The sequence below is a fragment of the Cucurbita moschata genome, unplaced genomic scaffold (assembly GCF_002738365.1).
Source record: "Cucurbita moschata cultivar Rifu unplaced genomic scaffold, Cmos_1.0 Cmo_Scf00014, whole genome shotgun sequence".
Taxonomy (NCBI): domain Eukaryota; kingdom Viridiplantae; phylum Streptophyta; class Magnoliopsida; order Cucurbitales; family Cucurbitaceae; genus Cucurbita; species Cucurbita moschata.
In genome coordinates, this window is record NW_019268530.1 from 4,199,665 (window position 1) to 4,219,928 (window position 20,264).

The following is a 20,264-nucleotide window of genomic DNA, read 5'->3' on the forward strand; positions in this document are numbered from 1 at the left end:
TTTTTTTTTTTTTTTTTTTGTTGGAGTGACTTTCACTTCCATCTATATAATATAACATAGCAAAAAATCATGACACCCATATATGTTTTTTATTTGGGTTAAATTCTAAAACTCCTTCCTAATCTTTCAAATCAAAAGTTAGGATATTAGCATTGACAAAGAATGTTGGACGAAAAATCAAGCGTTTAAACATCATCATTACAAATTCTTAAAATGATCCCTTAGACTTTTCGTCTAACATTAACCATCAAATACTTTAAAGGTAGTTTAGGAAGCAACCATGCTCTAGTTTAATGGATGTGGAATGGAATCTCCCACTTGTAAAAGTGTTAATAAGTTAGTATTGATAGGTTTCTAGTTGACAATATTCCCATAAGAGTGTTTGAGAACAAAGAAGAAAGCGGTGTGGCATACCCCAGAAACCAAGCCATGGGCGTTAGAGGTTCCATATGGAATGCGGATGACTGGGCGACACAAGGAGGAAGAGTTAAAACCAATTGGAGCAACGCGCCATTTGTGGCTACATTTCGATCTTTTGACATTAAAGCCTGCGAATTGGAGCCAGAGGAGGATGCAGAGGCCAAGTGTGGGATGCCAAGCCAATTCTGGTGGGACAAGCCATCGTTAAGAGGGCTAACCAGGCACAAAGCACACCAACTCAAGTGGGTTCGTGCAAGGCATTTGGTATACGATTATTGCAAAGATTCTGTGAGGTTCACGGAATTACCCAGGGAATGTGCCTAACATATCATTTCATGTGCCCTTTCTAAAATGTCACAAAATTCAACTAGTTCCATTTCTGAGGCCTCTACAACCATACATAAGAACACTTTTGAATTTGTTCCTAAGCAATTTAAGGTACACAAACGAACATGGGAGAACAAATTCATACCTCTGTCTCAGTAACCACAAAGTTAAACCAAATTTCGATACTCGGCATTGAATGTATCATCATATCCCCAGTGGTAATTTTAGGAAGCAAATGCCCATGAATTGTTCTAATTGAACGTCATAAACATCCAAATAGAATGATGGATTGCAAAAATCTCTGCTGCAACTTTGTGTATACTGCGGATTAGAAGGATCATTGGAAGATTTAAGAGTATGGCAGGCATGAAACAAACACAGAAAGTACCGTTCCTCCATCATATAGAGAACAAGTTAAATTATGATAAGATTAAGAATTATCGAAATCATAAAAACTCGTCTGAAGCAATTCTAGAAGTATAAAACGGCATAAAACACTCATTCGAAAGGATCACTCCTCTAGGATGCCCGATTTTCTTCTGCAGGAGCTTCAAAAGTCTCCCCATCAACAAGTTCTGGAACATCGTCATCCTCCTCTTGTGCATTCTTTGCATCAGCACCTGCTCCAGGTGCATGCTGTTTAAACTGCTCAGCCAATTTTCTCAAGTTGTCCAAGTTGTCTGGCCCTGAGGATAATTGGATAAAAAAGACATCATTTTTAAGTTCACCAAACCAATTGAAATCTAACCGTAGGACAAAAAACTAAAGAGATGAATTACCCAATTGATTGATGATGCCAGGCAAGATGTCCTGTAATTCTGTAATTGCAAAATGCATAAATAGTTAGATCAGAAAACATTTTTCCCATGAACATCACCATATGCATGATGGACAAAATTAACAATGCTTTCGAACAGTAAGACATATAATACAAGGTTGGTACGAAGATGGGGGGTTTCAATTAGGTAGAGCTACTTAGCAGCACTAGTATAAAAGAAACGAAATAGATAACATGAAAACTAATCAAATGCATTTAAAACTAATTAGATCTAACAGGGCCCAAGAACATTATTTCCCTGTAGCCATGTTCCTACTGCCCAAAAAATTTTCCTTTTGAAGAATTAATACTCCCCAAGATGCCTCCAAAGGATGTCCAGTATATGAATTTATTATATTCAAGCACTGGAAAGAAAACAATCTGCACCAGTCACCATACTAAATTTACAACATGGTTTAACAGAGATACGTACTCTTTATTTGAGGAGAACCACTAACAACCCAGGTGTTTGCAGCAATAGATGCTTGAACTGGACAAGAAAAAAGTTAAAAGGTAACGTTACGAGTCATCAAAGAATGTAGCGCAACAAGGATGAAGTACAAAAATTGTATAAGAATTTACCCTTAGGGTTGACGAATTGGATAACAACATCGTCCTTGAAAATGTTGACCTCCTCAATAGCAGGAATGGCATTCACACCAATTCTCTTTAGGGTGCTCTGAAGCCTTTTATCATCAGTTGTGGTGGTCTTGTGAACTGCCTTCTTCTTTCTATTATCAAGAGAATGTGATTGAAAATAAAAATTCAACTGATGGAATAAAACGAGAACATCTTAAAATGAATTTCATTTTAGAAATTACAAGTTTACGACAGTTAAAACTATATATTTTATGACAAATAAAAGACAATGGGAAATGAACGACAAGAAATAACTTATCAAGTGCAAGGTAACCAAGATGGTGTCATCAGTATTCGCTATTGCATAACCTTATAGAAGAGGTGTAACTATTTAAAACTTCAAAATTGGTCAGGCCAGACTGATAAGGTTAAAGGTTATCAGATTTCAGGTAGCTCATTGTCCTCTAAAATGAAGGTCTGAAATCCAAGCTTCAATATCATCACCTTACAGGCTGAAATCGTTACAGCAATAGAACAGACAAGAGGAAAATTGCAATAAAATTACAGAATTACCTTCTCATTGTACCCTTTCCACCAGTGCGGACAGCACTGGCAATCTTCCTAAGTCTCTCCTGATCCATCTGCATGACATTAAAACAAAGTTAAAATAAATAAAAGTAAAAAAAATACCGAAGATACGAGCACGAGCAGATCCCCAATCAAAACGATATTTTTCAGAACTATCAGTTACAATAAAAATATGAATCCGAAAAGAGAATTTACCAACAAAACAACCTAACTGAGCCTGAATCATCATAAAACTCTATAACAATACTGAGTAATGACCCAGCCCTCAATCATATAAATACACCCAAAACGAAGACAGCAATCAAAATGTCGTAAAGTTCCAAAAGGCTTACAAATTATAGAACGGGATACGAACAACTACAAAACACTCGAATAAGAAATGGGACCTAAATGCAGAACAAACAAGATTGGAAAACCGTAGCGTGCAAGAAGAAGGAGAAACCGAGATGAATGAATCTACAAAACTTCGTCACAGCTTAGAAGCTCAAGCATGGGTAAAGACTGAAAAAGTCCCCGACAATAGAATCTAAGAAGCAAGGGGGAGAAGAAGAGAATAAAGATGAAACAGAGAGGTGAAGAGCGAAGAGGAGGGGGGGAGGGGGGGAGGGAGGGAGGGAATTACCTTCGGGCTAGGGTTTTGGAGTTAGGGGATAAGACTGAGGGGCTCGCGGAAGGAATAAAGACTCCCCGAACGGCGCTAACAGATTGTTTTGCCCTTTCGCTCCATATAATAAGAGGTTGCTAAAGCTACGACCCGATCCATCGAAACCAAAAATACATCTCCATCCGACGGTCCAAATATGATCTGAACAACGGACGTGTCCCATTCTAATTGGTCCCAAGAAGCACTTACGCGTCTTCCAAATTAAACAAATAAAAGATATTCTTATGGGCCTTATGGGCTCACATATAACGAGTTGGATCCGGCTCGAATAAATTTGGGCCCAGCTCAAATATATTGGCCCAAAATGCTTAATGCAAACGACCAAAATAGGTATATTATTTCAATTATTTTTTATATTTAACATCTATTTTATTATAAATTCATTTATTTTGTTTAATATAAATTATCTGATAAAAGTATAGAAAGATGGCATTGAAATTTTAAAGTTTTGGTTAGACAATAGAAAGATTTTCGATAACTTACTAAACAACTAAAATCATTCACATTTATCTTAATTGGTTTTTACCCTTGTCGAGCCAATCCGAACGTGTCGATAAAAGGGAGCGAGTTCAATCCATGGTGTCCACTTACCTTAAAAAACCCAAAACCACGTTTATATGTCAATTTTTGGTGAATTGTTGGAATAACCCATAAGGCCATCTTTCTACAAAGTGTCCATATATAACTAAAGATATGGTCATGTTCTCATGTTAGCTGGTACAAATTTGGCCTCCTATTAGACAGTGGGGGAGAACAAAACTATTAAAGGGAAAAAGAAGTGTAATTACAATCAGCTTGAACGAAAATTGCTTCAATGGTAATGGCACATGAGAGTCTACATAGATTACCATACCATACCATAAAAGTAGTTCCATTATGACCAATGCCTGCAAACAAAGAACTGCGACATGAGTGTTATGGCAAAACATAAACAAGGTGGTGAAGAATTTCAGGACCAAAAGCTTCCACAAAAATGTGAAACAAACATCAATTCATTTCATCAAATATGGAAGAATGCTAGCTATCCACAGTTATGCACTAAGATCATGAGTAATGTAAAGCAAAAGGTTACCAGCACCGCTCTCCATACCCCTCAAATTAGCCAATCTTTACATTCCTTTTTTGTAAACTGAAAAAAGAAAGTCATTTTCTACATAAACCAGTTTTCAAACCTAGGAATATGGTATGCAAATTGCACCACAATTTGCCGTTATCAATTGTAACAGTCCAAGTCCACCGCTAACAGATATTGTCCTTTCTGGAATTTCTCTTTCGGGCTTCTCCTCAAGGTTTTTAAAACGCATCAAAGAATGTTTTGTTCTCCTCTCCAACCAATGTGGAATCTCACAATCTACCCTCCTTAGGGGTTAGCATCCTCGCTGGCACAATGCCCGATATTTGGCTCTTATACCATTTATAAGAGCTCAACCCCACCGCTAACAGATATTGTCCTCTTTAGGCTTTCCTTTTCCGGATTCCTCTCAAGGTTTTTAAAACGCGTATTATTAAGAAGAGGTTTTCACACCCTTATAAAAAATGCTTCGTTGTCCTCTTCAACCAACGTGGGATCTCACGTCAACACAGGTAAGCTTTGACAGCTATTCTACTAAAAGAAAACTGGAAGAAATGGGCTTATTTACATTGAAGGATGAGAGGTGAAGAGAAGATTATCAAAGAACTAGAGAATCGTAGAAAGGATTTGGCGGGGTAGGGTGAACAAAGTAGAGATCAGGCTTCCAGTAAAGAGTTTACCCGTATCCTGATTTTAAATAACAGCACCAGTGACAACGCCCAAGATTCTATTTCTAACTACCATACCGGGCCCCTTTTTCTCCACAAGATAGAATAGAATAGACCATTCTCTAAACCCACACCCGCTGCAATAAAATGTGAGGCTATTCTGCTTTTTCACCTAAAACAAAAGGAGTATAGATGGAAAAACAAAAAGGTCAGAGGTGCCTACATCTCCAAACTTCCTTTCTTTCTTTCTTGTTCTTTCCCCTTCTTTTTTTCTGGCTTAGGCTATGCCTAAGATGAGTTACCTTGTCTGACTCGGCATATCATGTCGAGCAGGTAACATGTTTCTTCCCCCAACAAGAAAAATAAAAGATCAGTTGGATGTAATGCTATTGGGGAAGACTACCGACGAATCTAGAACATGATAATTTAAGAGCTTCTGCAGATAAATATGAGGACTTCACATGTGTTTGGCAAAGGGCAGGGATCAATCATACTCAAAATTTGAGTTTGAGTCAAGGGGGCTTCGCAGGCAATTCTGTAACTGCAGGAAGCCCAGACCCGACAAGATGATGGCCACGCACGAGACCACTTTATGGCAGTTACAGAGGATGCTTGTCATATAACCTTATTCACTAGTTACTAAGTCAGAGAGCTCCTTTGTCCCCTTTTGAGGTTAGGGTTATACCCGCAACTCCTTGCTCTTACCTTTACTACTTCACAGCTATCGTTCACATATAGTTATCATGATTTCACCTTACTCTACAAATTAACAAATTGGAGAACCATTCTTTCTAATCCTAATTTCTTCTAGAGTATGGTTAGATACATGAACTGCCTTGCTTTCGCACTTGGATGGGGACAAAAGATGTTCCTTCCAAAAGGAACAATTTAAACGCAGCTTCGTTAATTAATGAAGTTATGAACAACTGAGACCTAAGAATACAAAATCAGTAATCAAAAACAATTATCTAGGAAAGCAGGTAATGATGCAAACTGAATAATTTGCTATTCATTATGATTGGATCAAAACTTCGCCAATGAAGATCCAACTTTCTATTCTCTAACAGTATAAGACATAGAGGAAAATTGATTGTCCCCTAAGGAATTAGGCAACATATTCCTTCCTATGCATATTTATTCAAGGACTCCTAAAAGAGATGAAAACATCAGAGTAAAAAGAATCGAAGGAAGAGATTGTCCTAATAAATTCAGAATTTCTCTGAATATAAGGCACATCAAATTGGAAATCCTAACTCAAATATCCATCAAACTCAGGCGTGAAACACAAACTGCAGCCATGGAATTGCGAGAACAAATGTAGAGGCAAACCTAAAGGAAAATAGCGCGAGAAGTGACCTGATTATTTACAATAACGATCCGCTTTCTTTTTGACACGGTCATCGAGAGATTCCTCCACAGACTTCAACTTGGTATTGGAGTTGTTAGGGTCGTAACCGAACTTCTTTGTCTCCACCGGGAAGAGCTCCTCGTACTTCATACGCTTGGCCGCGTCAATAGTATACACTTCTCCGACACCGCCATCTGCACCATCCGCTGACAACAAAATCTCTCCCACGTCCGTGGGGTTCTCGTCGCCTTTACTTTTACCTTTCTTCTTCTTCTTCTTCTTCTTGTCAATAGCCTTACTGCGGGAGGCTAGGACTCCTCCCTTGAAGGTGAGCCTACCTCCTTTCGCCCCTGCAAATGGATCCGACATCGTAGCGCGTCTTCACTGTCCTTTGAAGTCAGTCCCTCGCCTGACAAGATCTTCAAGTCCCTTGATGATCACAGAGGCGGGATGAGATGATCATCATTTGGAGCACTTCCGGTTGCTTGATTCTCGCGGAGACCACGATGGATCTACGATTGGGTATCTTCTCGTTCTGTTCTTCTTGGCCCAATCGGCATAAAAGCCCTAAACCCAAAATCTTCTAGCCCATGTTGCTTTTTGAAATCTAGAAAATGGGGTGGGGGTTAATTTTCCAATTTTAAATATGGGTTAAATTACAATTACGCCCCTACAGTTGATTGAATTTATTTTTAGGATTTTATCAAATTACATGGACTACTTGCATTTAAAATCATATAAACTAAAATTTAACTTTTTCAAAATTACCGGACCAAATTTAAACTCATTCGAGATTAACCAGTGATAATACACTAACTACCATTGTAAAAATTGATAGTTTAAACCCATTCCACACTCATTTTATTTATTTTTTTTTTTTGGAAAGGCTCCCATAAATTTTGTCTTCAGTTCGAGTCATAGTTAGAAAGATTTTGTGGAGAAAGTTCAGCTAGACCTTCTCTACAGTAGACACGTTTTAAAATTGTGAGGTTCACGGTGATACATAATGGACCAAAACGGACAATATATGCTAGCAAACAAACATTGGGTTGTATCTACTAGCAGACAAACATTGGGTTGTGTGCCAACGAGAACGTTGGCCCCCAAGGGAATGGATTGTTTGACGATGGTATGTAACAAGCCAAAGTGGAAATATTTGCTAGTGATGATATGTAACAAGCCAAATGGGACAATATCTGCTAGCAGCGGACTTTGGTTGTTACAAATGATATCATAGTCAAACATCGGGTGGTGTACCAGCGAGGACACTAGGCCCCCATTAGGGAGTGGATTGTCTAACGGTGATATGTAACAGATCAAAGTGGACAATATCTGCTAGCAGCAGCAGACTTTGGTTGTTACAAATGGTATCATAGCAAAACACCGGGCGGTGTGCCAGCTAGGACATTGGGCCCCCATTAGGGAGTGGATTGTCTGACGGTGATATGTAACCGATCAAAGTGGACAATATCTGCTAGTGATGATATGTAACAGACCAAAGTGGACAATATCTGCTAGTAGCAGACTTTGGCTGTTACAAATGGTATTATAGCCAAACACCGGGCGGTGTGTCAGCGAGGATACTGGGCCTCCATTAGGGAGTAGATTGTATGACGGTGATATGTAACAGACCAAAGTGGACAATATCTGCTGCGGTAGACTTTGACTATTACAAATGTTATCATAGCTAAACATCAGGCGGTGTGCCAACAAAGACACTAGCCCCCAGTGGAAGTAGATTGTGAGATCTCACATTGGTTGAAGAGAGAAATGAAACATTTCTTATAAAAGTATGAAAGCCTCTCCCTAACAGACGCATTTTAAAACCGTGAGATTAACGACGATACGTAACGAGCAAAAGTAGACAATATCTAGTAGCAGTGTAAAAGAAGTTTCATATCGTTGGATGCATCCAAGAGACTTTGCGTGCTTCATTTTAATCCTTAATAAAATCAAATTAAAATCCAATGTGTTTTGCATGCACAACCCAATAATTTGAAAGCAATCATTTCAACTTATGCAATTCGATGATCTAGCGAGAATAACATGTCATTCAGAAATCATATGGTCAATATTAACATCATAACATGACATTTATTGTTTAAACATCACATCAAATGATCACGTCAAATATCATACATTATACAATTCATCTTACCTAACATATAGTCTCCAATAATAAATTTACTTACCTCAATTACAGTAAAAATTCATTATAAACTCGATCTAAGCTATCCACTTCTCGATGTAACTTAGGTGTATCTAAACTATCCATAACCATCATGAAATACACATAATTTACCGATTACTCGTAGATTTTATATAAACATGCTTAAAATAATCTTAAATCAAAAGTGACCTAATTTGAGGATAAACTTGCATAAACTGGGTTGAACCAGCCAAAATGGTAAAGAACCGAACGAAAAATAGGCTAAATTGATCGATTAGGGGTCGAACCGGTTAGAACCGAGGCTAAACTGGTCAAAATCAACAAACGTCAATGGGTTGAGCGAGAACCGATTAGGATCATATCGAACCAAACCAAACCAAACCACACGAACTAGATGAACTTGTTGTGCTTCTCCCTCCCTAACAGTCAGCTACGACTAACAGTCAGCTACGACAAACGAGCACGACGGCGCTTTCCCAATAACCGGGCTACCGGCGACCACCTATTCATCAGAAAGGGATGAGAGTGAGATAAAGAGAGACAAAGAGAGAGAGAAAGACACACCCTTCTCCGGTGACTTACCGACGGCGGCGACAGCAAGTGATCCGACGGAACAGGAGGCTCAACACGAGGGAGAGTTGAATGCAAGATTTAGTCTATAGTTTAATATAACATTAACTTTATCGATTATTTAATTTCAAACGTTACTATTAAAATTTAAATGTTTTGAACTAAAATTCTCATAACCCAAAACATATAGTTTCTTCCCTGAGAGCATCGGATTATAGCCATCAGCCGCCTTTTTTCTTACCATGCTTGCTCTGTCTCCCTCTTTGAAACGAAGTTCTGAAGTTCCCATTCCAACAGACAACAAAAAAAACATTCAATTTCTGTCATATATAATCGCCAACAAACGCAAATTCGTTGAAGATCATACCTGCAATCTTGAGGAACACTCCAGGAAGGCCTGGACGAAGCTTTGTGATTAACAAACTTAGACCAATCATTGAGCAAAATCCGGAGATCGTGCACTTTATTGTCGAGCCCAACGCAGCAATTGGCATGAACTGTGCACACTTTGGTGAAGTCGCGCCCCATCTGACAGAACCCGCCGAAGTTCGCGGTGTCCAGGAAGCGTATTTTGAGTCCAATTTCAGGGATTAATGGGCTGTGTTTGATTTTGTTAAGCACGTCTTGATCGTGGCGTCCTGGGAACATGGTTCTGGATTCGTACCAAAATTTGTAGAATCTTATGGTTTTTGTGTTGGATTTGACGTAGACGAAGCCGCCATTTGGTCTGTTGTTTAAATCCTCGGAGCTTCCTTTGAACGTATCGCAAGCGATTTGGAAATCGGCGTCGGGGTGGAAGTGATTGAATGGGTCTTGTAGCCACATGATGTCGGAATCCTGCGCCGACAGAGAAACTAGAACTTCTCATCATTGAATTAGAAACTGCGTTTTGAGGGGAAATTAGAGGAAGCTTACAGTGAAGACGAAGCTGAAACCCATTTCGAGAACAGAGGTGAGGAATTGAATTCTTCGCCACATCATTTTGAGGTAATCGGCGGTCATGAAATAGGCCTCGCCGGAGAAATTGGCTCCTTCGGTGTCCAATTGGTAGCAGTGAGGGTGCGAGGCCACGCAGCGTTGGTACGCTTTTGCGTCCAGACATACTATCACTAAGTGCTTCAATAGCCTCTGTGTTCCGTTTCCGGAGTGGAAGCTTTTGAGGAACAGATCAAGGAGTGAGTCCGGCTCTGCCCATGCCGCATTCAACGTTGTCAAGATTACTGTTTTATCCTCATTTGATGCTTTTGTCAGAGCTTTTTCCTGTGTTTTTTCGTCAATAATCCAAATTGAATAATAATCGTAAAACTTTACATATCTATTAGACATAAGATTTAATTAAAGGTGTTCATAGGACGATCTATCTAATCCAAACTGTAAAAGTTGGATTGAGTTAGACTCTTTCCGTTTCATTTTTAGAAAATCTAAAATTCAATTTGGTCCAAAGGTGGAATCAGCCCAATCAACTTAAAAAATATGATTCACGATCCAACCTAACTCCACTAAAACTATTATGAAAGGGAAAATATTTGGTATATAGACCATATAACTTTGAGTTATTTGAATTTTACGAGAGATGGATTAATATAATTTTTTTAAATAATTAAAAAAATGAACAACTAAACTACGCAAACCTACTCAACTCGAAAATAGATGATTTAGTAGTGAACCCGACTCTGGTCATTTAGGTCACCAACTCAATCAACCCTAAATTTTAGGTTAATTAAAAAAAATTCTCCAATTCAACCGAACCATACACATTCCATTATATATATATATATACACATACGCGCGCGCACACGAACTGAACCATCAATTATTAGCATAGAAATGGGAGGGGGAAATTTTGTTTTTACATGATTACAAAAGAATCACCCACTTTCCTTTGTAAAATCATGTCCCCTTGCCTTTCCCTAACTCCAAAATTAAAAAAATTAAAAAATAAAAAAAAAATAAAAAGTAGAATTGTTCAGATATTTAATAATTTATTACAAATGGAATAATTTTTCAGACCCTTTTTAAAAATTGGAGATCGATCCCCTCAAATTTAAAAGCATTTATCCTGGTATATAACAACTAGAGACTATATTTATTTACCATATTCACACATAATCGTTGTATACACTCTAAAGTACCACCAATCAAATTTTAACACCTAATTAATAAAAATATCTCTTAAACTTTATATTAAAAAATAAATTCACATTTATTATATTTATGTTTAGAAGTGATCGCTTAGCCAATAACGCCCACCACCTAAAAAAAGGAAAACAACAAAGAAAACATGGTAAGGCACGCGCTGGCGGTGGCAGAAGACCAGACGGCTAAAGAGCCTACCGCCAACTTTGCAATAGCAGACGCTCACACACCCACCACCATCGTCCATTATATTCACCAATAATTCAAAAAATTATAACAAAAAGTATATAAAAAATTCACAAAGAAATTCCACCTGTCGCCATCCCATTCGATGATCCTAGGATTCTCAGAATCCCGTTTGGTGAGAATTACCATTATCGGAACGAAAACAGTTCTGTTCCGTTTGATTCACAGATTCCGTTATTTGTAATCCCACCGCCCTAAAATGTAGCGGCCGATTACCAAGAAATATGAATAAAAGAGGGAAAAGTATAGAAACTAACCAGGAGAGGGTTTCTGAGAGAGGAATAGGATCGGAAAGCGCGGTAGGAGTAAGAAACGGGGAGAATGTTGAAAGGCTTAATGGCGGAGTTATATAGAACAACAAGCCCTAATATGACGCCGAAAAACGCGACGGATAGCCTCACCGTCTTCCATCGGACCAACGCCGTATGAGCACCGAACGGAGCCGCCCCGCTAGGTTGCACGTCGCCTGAGGTAGGCTTCATCGGAGGTGGATAAAGAGGAGGAGAAGAAGAAGAGACGCCGGGGAGAGGTGGTGATATTAATGTATAGGAGGAGGAGGGTTTATTTTGCCGGCTGCGCTTCTCTCTATCTCTAATTTCTTTGGTACTCCTTAATTTGTCTCTCTCTTTTTTTTTTTTTCCAATTGATTTTCATTGTATTACTATTTCTGAAGACGACTAGAATTAGAACGGGAATCTTTTTTTTTTTTTTTTCTCCTCTAATGATTTCATTTTTTTTTAATGAAATAATTATCTCGTCACAGTCACATTCATGCACCAATGGGACAATGATGGTAAGATAGTTGTGTTTAACTTAATGAGCAAGTCAATGGTAAGAAACTCAAATTTCATAGACAACATCAGTATACGCTCGAGTCTCAAGTTAGATTTGAGAGAAATGTTTTAGAAAACGTAGAAATGTGTTGAAAACAATTTTAAAAAAAGCTAAAAGCGAGTAGGGAACACGGACTTTGATAATGTATAACTTGGGTAAGAAGAATTAACAACTAATCAAATTTTCTAGAGTACATTTTAGGGTATTTTAGCCTATGACAAGTGTATGGTTTTGGTGACGGAGTCATCACCATTGTATTGACATAACAATAATAGTAAAAGTCTATTTAATAGGAAAGCAAGTAGAAAGGGATTTGAAATGGGACAAGTATAACTAGGACCTTTGTTATGGGACTACAGACCACATGCCTTGAACAAGCATACCTGTAATATTAGAGGTTAGAAAAATATTTTTAATTAATTTAATATTTAAATCCAACGGCGCTTTATTTTCGAGTTGGATTAGGCTATCATGTTGTTTCTCTTTTCTTTAAATTATTTTTAAAATTTTATTTGTTTATAACATACCTTATATTAATAATTAAAATCTTATAAATTTCAAACATCAAATATTTTACGAGTCATGATGATTAATAAAGTTACAAACGTACGTTTATTATAAAATTTATAAATATGGTTGGATCGAGTTCTAATCCTATTTTCAGGATAGTTGGGTAATTCGTCCAAAAGAATTTCAACCCGCCAATGAAATTGTCCAGAAATAAAAAGATTGTGTTAACCGGCAACCGGGTGTTTGCCTATCTGCCGGTTACCCCTGCTCTATTCTAACCCCAGTCCGAACGCTCAACCTCATTCCTTATTATAATTAACCATGATTGGTCAGTTCTTTCACAATTTCCTAGGCGATAATTCTCTCTTTATTTTTATATTAATAATAATAAATGTTATTTTTACTTTTTACTTTTTTTTATTAAAAAAAAACTTTACATCAATAAGTGCATGAAATTTTAATTTAATTTAAATATTAAATATATAATATTTATGTTGCTTTTTTTTCAATTGTTAAAAGGTAAATATTTTTATAATTAATTATTTACATTAAATATGAAGGAAAATATAGAATTTTGAATAGCCAATGAGACAAAGACAAGTGGACAACTTTCCAATAGCAATACTGCAACAAATACGCCATTGACGGTTCAAAGTTACGTGTCCCTTTTTATATAATTGGGAAAATAATTTAATAATAATGGTCAAATTCTATCATTTAACTAATATATATATATACTATATAACATATTTGGTAACATATATATATATATATGTATGTATGTATGTATAATATAATATGTAATTATGCTGACAAAACAAATTACCAAAGATGGCATCAAATTCTTTTTAAAGGATAAAATTTAAAAACCATTCCATAATATTTTCTTGGATTAGTGATGACGTCATAAAATTAATTATTAATTGACTTAAAAAAGAAATAAAAAATAAATAAACAATAAAGGAAAGAATTTATTGATGTGGGTAAATTGGTTACTGAGTGGGGTAAATTTTATTAATGTAGGTTGGCAGCCTCAAGAGGCAGTAATTATCATAATTAATTTACATAAATATAATTGAATAATTCAAAGGCTATAATGGTAAATCAACATAGGCTTGATCTACTCCAGAAATCTTGTTCAGCATAAAGTAAGCTACCAAGAGAGAGCCAGTCAAAAAGCATATTCCTTTTATGGTTTTTGATAGCCCATTGCCGCTCTGGCCCTGCTGCTGCTCCACTGAACTCCCTCCATTCCTGCTGAGTTAAAAAGCACGCTTTTAAGTTCGAATCGAGTCGGATTTGGTTAAATCATACAACTAAGGTTAAAAGATTAGAGGTTTCACACCTCCGTCCCCTATTACGTGGGAGTGGTGTTGAGTTATAAGATTACAACAGGTTATAGTTCATATTGGGTCCGTTTAATTATAGTTCAACTGGTTAAAGCATACGACTAAGGTTTAAAGATTAGAGGTTTCAAACCTCCGTCCCCTGCTATGTATGTGCAGGAGTGTTGAGTTACAAGTTATGCTTCATATTGGGTCCGTCTATGTATAGTTCAACTGGTTAAAACATACGACTAAGGTTAAAAGATTAGAGGTTTCAAACCTCCGTCCCCCTATTATGTATGTGCAGGAATGTTGAGTTATAAGATTACAACAGGTTATGCTTCATATTGGGTCCGTCTAAGTATAGTTCAACTAGTTAAAACATACGACCAAGGTTAAAAGATTAGAGATTTCAAACCTCTGCCCCTGTTGTTGAACTAAAAAAACCAAAACATTCCTATTGTATACGTGCAAGAATGTTGAGTTATAAGATCGCAACAAATTAACCAAAAGCAGATAACTTGCCTTTGTCCCAGCTGAGGCTGAGGAGCAGCCGAACCCCGGAAACGTAGCTCCGATGTCGGCTGCGGCGTCACGGTTGCTGGCAAGGTTTCTTCACTAGGGATTGGAACGTTCTTCACCTGAAACAGGATTCAGAGTGCTTAAAAGAATTGATAAGCTTAATATCATTAGATTCAAGTCTCCAATGCTTACCAATTTTCTAAACAACAGAGAGTAGAACATGTCAATGTATCTCATCTTGGCCTGTTTCTGTTCTTTGTTTAGCTGCCTCCAAAACCCATAAATCGATCCCATATTCAAAGCTTTCCTTGCATATATTTTCCAAGTGTAGCTGAAAAACAATTCTCCGTAAGTGAATATCAAGAACCCATATTATCATAAATGTTCTTTGTGGCTTAACATACCATTCATATATTCTCTGAAGGCCAGCTTCTGATATCATGTTCCAATAGCCAGAATCAGACTTGCACTTCTCAAAGAAATCAACGATCTTTTTGCTCGATTCGTCGCCGTTATTCGGATCGACATGAAAGCCCGAGACCCCGTCGACAATAATCTCAGCCGGGCCTCCTTGATTTGTTGCAAAAGTTGGCAATCCACAGTTCATTGCTTCAATGACTGTTAGGCCAAAAGCTTCATAAAGTGCAGGCTGTACAAAGGCTCCTTTTGTATCAGCAATGCACCGGTATAGCTCACCGTTACGATACCGATCGGTTTGAGCTGATATCCATCTGATTTGCCCCCTGAGTTTATATTTTTCTATCAGGGAATGCATCTTTTTTATCTCTGCAATTTCTTCCCTGTCCTTTGATTTTGATGGATCAAAGAATCCAGCCACAACCACAAGGTTTACTAAACTTCTCAGCTTCCTGTTTTTACCATACCATTCAGTTAATCCAGTAATGTTTTTTACTGTGTCAAGCCTTGCCATTGAGAAGATTATTGGTTTCTCCCTATCTGCAAGGTAACCTCTGTTCCAAAAGTTACCAAGATTAAAAGTTAAAACTGTTCTAAACATTGTCTAATCATGTTCATAGTAAAAGAGATGGATATCAATAGGCATCACTTACATGTGTTCATCATTGTTTTCTCTGCTATAAAGAAGCTCCTCGATTTCGGGATGATAATTTGTCGGTCGTTTAGAAGTCTCGGTGAACGGAAAGTAAACAGATTGATCAGCTCCAGGAGCAGCAATGTTGAATTTGGGGTCAAACACATTGATACCTGAAACTACTCTATAAAGTCCAGGCATTGTAAAGGCCTCATGGCTTTCATATTGTCCTGGCCTAGTTTTGCTGTTGGACACAGACTTGTAGTTAGCTGATAAAAGATGATATCATTCTAGAATGAATATCCAATCCAGTTGAGTTCTAACCTTCCTGAAATTTCTTGATATGTACTTGTTATAATGAAATCAGCTGCATTCATTGAGATTATATCAGCTGTGAACTGACAAGAAAAATGATACTTCGGATCGAGTTCCTTCCATTTAGCGTCCGAATCTTCGTATTTCGTCTTCTCTAAAGCGTGTGCAATGGTTCCCTGTGAGGCCAAAGAAATTCGAGAGTTTATAACGTCTAGAAACAAAAAATGTAGCGGTCTAGGTCCACTGCTAGTAGATATTGTCCTTTTTGGGCTTTCCCTTTCGGACTTCCCCTCAAGGTTTTTAAAATGCATCTGCCAGGGAGAGGTTTCCACACCCTTATAAAGGGTGTTTCGTTCTTCTCCCCAACCGATGTGGGATCTCACAATCCACCCAGGCCTAACGCTAACAGATATTGTCCTCTTTGGGTTTTCCCTTTCAGGCTTCCCCTCAAGTTTTTTAAAACGCGTTTGCTAGTGAGAGGTTTCCACATCCTTATAAAGGGTGTTTCGTTCTCCTCCACAACTGATGTGGGATCTCACAATCCACCCAGGCCCTCCGCTAGCAGATATTGTCTTCTTTGGGCTTTATCTTTCGAGCTTCCTCTCAAGGTTTTGAAAACGCATCTGCTAGGGAGAGGTTTCCACACCCTTATAAAGGGTGTTCCGTTCTCCTCCCCAACCGATGTGGGATCTCACAATCCACCCTCTCTAGGGCCTAGCGTCCTCGCTGGCACTCGTTCCTTTCTCCAATCGAAGTGGGACCCCCACCAAATCCACCCCCTCCGTGGCCCAACGTTCTTGTTGGCACACTGCCTCGTGTCTACCCCCTTCGGGAAACCACCTCCTCGTACACATCGTCCGATGTCTAGTTCTGATACCATTTGTAAAGGCTCAGGCTCACCGCTAGCAGATATTGTCCTCTTTGAACTTTCCCTTTCGAGCTTCCCCCTCAAAGTTTTTAAAACGCGTCTGCTAGGGAGAGATTTCCACACTCTTATAAAGGGTGTTTCGTTCTCCTCCTCAACCGATGTGAGATGTCACAATCCACCCAGGCCCACCACTAGCAAATATTGTCGTCTTTGGACTTTCCCTTTGGTTCCTCTCAAGGTTTTTAAAACGCGTCTGCTAGGGAGAGGTTTCCACACTCTTATAAAAAATGTTTCGTTCTCCTCCCCAACCAATGTGGAATCTCACGAAAAAAAGAAAAAAAAAGAACTAACAGGACAGATTTTCTCAAGCTTTTTGCTCTTTTCTTCCTGACCTGTGTGATTCCAAGTTTCTTAGCCATCAAAGAAGCAACCAAGTTTCCATCAGTGTAGTTTCCAATGATGAGGTCTGGTTTGCAGTTCATAACTTCAAGGATCTTATGAGTAGCATCCTGGAAATCATCCATAGAGAAGTGGGGGATAAGTCAATAGAAAATTAATGAACTTATAAGGCAAAATGAAAGAAAGTTCAAAGTCGAATGCCTTGACGAATCTCTCTAAGTAAGGATAGACGTCGAAACGTGAAATCCATCGACGAAGAACGCCATTCTGTGTGGAGAATGGGACTCTAAGAATGTGAGAATGCTTTGTGTTTTCAATAGACTCGTATTCGACATTGCACGTCGTCCCTCGTGCATCGGGTATCAATCTTGTCACCTAAATGTATCAGTTTTAACACAGATTAAACCATAAGGGACAGGACAATGTTGTGAGCTTATGCCTACAAACAAACAAACAAACATACCACAAGAATCTGAGGCTTAGCTTGCAGGCCTTGCTGCTCAATTCTATGCACCAATTCTTCTTCCAAAGCTCTCACTTGGTCCAAAATGTACACAACCTAAGCATTTTTGTGGCCTACAAACTTGTCAGGAACAGACCATATTGTAATGCTGAAATAAACATATATGATCAAATTCCAACCTGACCACCGGTGTCGGGCAAACCGAGCACGCCCGCCTGGCCGAAGTAACCGTGGGGCGAAAAGATTACAACGTTCAACGTCGTTGGAAGCTTGCTAAACAGGAACTCCACTTTTACTGGATCAGGTGCTTGCAGGACCTCAGAAAGGATTAACATTGTTTCTCTGACACTCTCTGAAGTACTTCCCCATCCTTTCTCAAATCCCCATCCTTGCAGCCTGTGAACATGAACATTAAGGGAAAAGAAACACAAAATCCAATGTTCTTGGAAAAGGAATACAGATTTTTGGTTACTTGTGATTAAATTCTTCATATGGTGTGTCTTTTGGCAGTGAAGATAGATATAGTTGAGCAACAAACAATGCAGATTGAAGCTTGGAAACGCTGCTAAGTTTCTTATTGATCATAAGGCTCTGCAAGATTTAGATTCAAAAATCATAATTTCTTGAATTGGGTTGTCATGGTTTTGGTAAAGATTTGAACTTTTCCTAGAACTGGATGATGTTCATAATTCATACCTCTCCACGATGGTGAAGAGCCTGCAAATAAGCAACAAGTTCCTTAACATTCTGTTTATTCTCACCAAACCTTGAGCTGATGAACTTCGAGATCAAACCGACTCCGTTCCCGATCGACGACTGGAGGCTCAAACGAGGGGCACTGAATTCAGTGGCTCCAAAATCTATCTCTAGAGCATGTTCATCATTAGCCCTGATGATCATAGTTCAAAATTACTACCCATAACCCAATGCAACAGAACTATTTGTAGACTGAGTACTAACCAATTCTCATCAAAGATGGCTTCCTTAAACTTCAAGTACTCTGAAGCAGTAAGGTCTTCTACTCCCAAACTTACAGCATTCACCTTAACAAACTCCCAGAAACCGGGGCTCGGCCTCACGGCTAGAGCGACATTCGGAGGAACAACGGCGGCCTCCTGCATAATACTAGCTATCAACATCAATGCTACTTTGAAGCAGAGAGAGTTTGAATGTTACCTGAGTTTTACTTAGAACATAGCCAAGAGAGCCTTCCAAAACATGGCTCATCTCATGTGTATCTTCAATTGTTAGCTCAATATCCTTCATCAAATCTTGACATTTCATCAACCTCTTCCCATGTTCAACAAACCTATGCAGTTCATATGGATTAAGATAAGATCATATCTAAAAAAGGTTGCAAAAGAGGAAGTGTTTACCTGCCAAAGCATTTCTTCATTGGGTTATGGGATTTTCTCAATGCATCGCTTAGAGTGTCGGAAATTGGTGAATCTAATCTCTTCAGGCTGGCTGTTGCAAACGCCATTTGTTCCAATAATTTGGGAATGAACTGATAATTGCGCTGTTTCTGCCTGCCTTGTGATTTGTTTGGGGTATATATAGATAGATAGATAGATATATATGTATAAAGAGCTGAAATAGAATGAAGAGAGGAACATTTGTGATGTCTGAATGATTGAAAGCAAGAAAGGAATTGAAAATGTGGGAAGTTATTTAAGAAGAGGAGGAAAAGAACTTAAACAAACATTCATTTAGTTTCATTGTGTTTTTTTGTTAAAATTGGTGGGTTTTATTATTCTTTTCTTCTTTCACTTCCATAATTACACCAACATAAGAATCTTAAGATACTATACAAATTTTAGGCTTTTGGAATCAACAAATATTTAGAAGCCGAGAATGAAAACAAATTTTAGAGTTAATATCCATTTTTTTTATATTTAAAAATGTTCCTATAAAGATTATGGAGTTAGGGTTATAGAAATTTGATGCAAGAATAATTATCAATTAGTTATATTGTAATCTTGGTCGATGATTCGTGTTGTTTATTTGAGTTTAATTATACTCACGTTGATATTAAATCTAGTACAATAATTATAATAAATTAGTTTTGGTAATTACCATTAATATATATTCTTTTCCAAACAAAATTACAATGGATTGGATTTGTTGGAAAGATCATTTATATTTTGAATTTAATGGGTACTTAACTAGTGGAATATGTTCAAAAGCCGTTAAATATTATATATTAGAGATATCCACGAGAATTTTTTTCCTTATATAGATTTTGAAAATAATATTTTATAAGCAAGGATATAATATTATAGAGGTAGGGTGAGAATTTAAACAAGTCAGGATGACGATGAAGAATATAATTTTAATCATTGATTTCGTTTATCTAATAGAGAAAATTCACT

The 20,264-nt window shown here is 37.8% G+C and overlaps 4 protein-coding genes and 2 long non-coding RNA genes across 8 annotated transcripts in view; 1 reads left to right on the top strand and 5 right to left on the bottom strand.

Moving 5' to 3' along the window:
• The window catches only part of LOC111452177 (xyloglucan endotransglucosylase/hydrolase protein 9-like), a 2,066-nt gene extending 1,296 nt beyond the window's left edge, over window positions 1-770 (top strand). The window contains exon 4 of the mRNA XM_023092756.1: window positions 351-770. Within this exon, the coding sequence (XP_022948524.1) occupies window positions 351-744 (394 nt within the window). The 3' untranslated portion in view covers window positions 745-770. The remainder of the gene's footprint in view (window positions 1-350) is intronic.
• Window positions 771-1,114: 344 nt separating this feature from the next.
• On the bottom strand, window positions 1,115-3,460 carry LOC111452180 (nascent polypeptide-associated complex subunit beta-like). 2 transcript variants are annotated; one of them, XM_023092760.1, is made up of 6 exons: window positions 3,354-3,460; window positions 2,717-2,784; window positions 2,147-2,295; window positions 1,998-2,054; window positions 1,527-1,565; window positions 1,115-1,433 (listed from the first exon to the last, which is right to left on the bottom strand). In XM_023092760.1, the coding sequence occupies exons 2-6, from the start codon at window positions 2,782-2,784 to the stop codon at window positions 1,267-1,269; spliced, it is 480 nt and encodes a 159-aa protein (XP_022948528.1). In that variant the 5' UTR covers window positions 3,354-3,460; the 3' UTR covers window positions 1,115-1,266. The 2 variants fall into 2 exon arrangements, with proteins under 2 accessions (XP_022948528.1, XP_022948529.1); XM_023092761.1 differs by lacking the exon at window positions 3,354-3,460 and adding an exon at window positions 3,118-3,292.
• A 527-nt stretch (window positions 3,461-3,987) lies between these two features.
• On the bottom strand, window positions 3,988-7,003 carry LOC111452181. Its single transcript, XR_002712103.1, has 2 exons — window positions 6,465-7,003; window positions 3,988-4,282 (listed from the first exon to the last, which is right to left on the bottom strand). It is a non-coding gene; the product is annotated as an uncharacterized LOC111452181 (long non-coding RNA).
• A 1,897-nt stretch (window positions 7,004-8,900) lies between these two features.
• LOC111452702 (uncharacterized protein At4g15970-like) lies at window positions 8,901-12,270 on the bottom strand. 2 transcript variants are annotated; one of them, XR_002712155.1, is made up of 5 exons: window positions 11,863-12,270; window positions 10,139-10,483; window positions 9,591-10,060; window positions 9,236-9,499; window positions 8,901-9,155 (listed from the first exon to the last, which is right to left on the bottom strand). XR_002712155.1 is itself a non-coding variant. In XM_023093547.1 (4 exons), the coding sequence occupies exons 1-4, from the start codon at window positions 12,085-12,087 to the stop codon at window positions 9,445-9,447; spliced, it is 1,095 nt and encodes a 364-aa protein (XP_022949315.1). In that variant the 5' UTR covers window positions 12,088-12,270; the 3' UTR covers window positions 8,901-9,444. The 2 variants fall into 2 exon arrangements, 1 of the variants encoding a protein (XP_022949315.1); XM_023093547.1 differs by having other exon boundaries at window positions 8,901-9,499.
• Window positions 12,271-13,919: 1,649 nt separating this feature from the next.
• On the bottom strand, window positions 13,920-19,433 carry LOC111452903 (sucrose synthase 6-like). The gene is made up of 15 exons (XM_023093826.1): window positions 19,269-19,433; window positions 19,069-19,201; window positions 18,853-19,007; window positions 18,589-18,781; window positions 18,365-18,483; window positions 18,072-18,288; window positions 17,893-17,988; window positions 17,631-17,804; window positions 17,423-17,539; window positions 16,172-16,338; window positions 15,867-16,091; window positions 15,201-15,767; window positions 14,989-15,127; window positions 14,800-14,915; window positions 13,920-14,203 (listed from the first exon to the last, which is right to left on the bottom strand). Exons 1-15 carry the CDS (start codon window positions 19,373-19,375, stop codon window positions 14,041-14,043), a joined length of 2,688 nt encoding a protein of 895 aa, XP_022949594.1. The 5' UTR covers window positions 19,376-19,433; the 3' UTR covers window positions 13,920-14,040.
• LOC111452904 lies at window positions 14,213-14,803 on the bottom strand. The gene is made up of 3 exons (XR_002712182.1): window positions 14,728-14,803; window positions 14,527-14,564; window positions 14,213-14,399 (listed from the first exon to the last, which is right to left on the bottom strand). It is a non-coding gene; the product is annotated as an uncharacterized LOC111452904 (long non-coding RNA).
• Window positions 19,434-20,264: the final 831 nt, after the last annotated feature.

Excerpts from the sequence above, each read along its gene's own strand:
- LOC111452903 (XM_023093826.1), bottom strand. The coding sequence starts at position 19,375 with ATGGCGTTTGCAACAGCCAGCCTGAAGAGATTAGATTCACCAATTTCC. Across the intron at positions 18,289-18,364 it reads TATGAAGAATTTAATCACAA|GCTGCAAGGATGGGGATTTG; the intron begins GTAACCAAAAAT and ends TCATGTTCACAG. Across the intron at positions 17,540-17,630 it reads ACTTAGAGAGATTCGTCAAG|GATGCTACTCATAAGATCCT; the intron begins GCATTCGACTTT and ends GATGATTTCCAG.
- LOC111452702 (XM_023093547.1), bottom strand. The coding sequence starts at position 12,087 with ATGAAGCCTACCTCAGGCGACGTGCAACCTAGCGGGGCGGCTCCGTTC. Across the intron at positions 10,484-11,862 it reads CTCTCAGAAACCCTCTCCTG|GAAAAAGCTCTGACAAAAGC; the intron begins GTTAGTTTCTAT and ends GAAAAAACACAG. Across the intron at positions 10,061-10,138 it reads GTTTCAGCTTCGTCTTCACT|GATTCCGACATCATGTGGCT; the intron begins GTAAGCTTCCTC and ends CTGTCGGCGCAG.
- LOC111452180 (XM_023092760.1), bottom strand. The coding sequence starts at position 2,784 with ATGGATCAGGAGAGACTTAGGAAGATTGCCAGTGCTGTCCGCACTGGT. Across the intron at positions 2,296-2,716 it reads GGAAAGGGTACAATGAGAAG|AAAGAAGAAGGCAGTTCACA; the intron begins GTAATTCTGTAA and ends TCTTGATAATAG. Across the intron at positions 1,434-1,526 it reads TGGCATCATCAATCAATTGG|GGCCAGACAACTTGGACAAC; the intron begins GTAATTCATCTC and ends AATTATCCTCAG.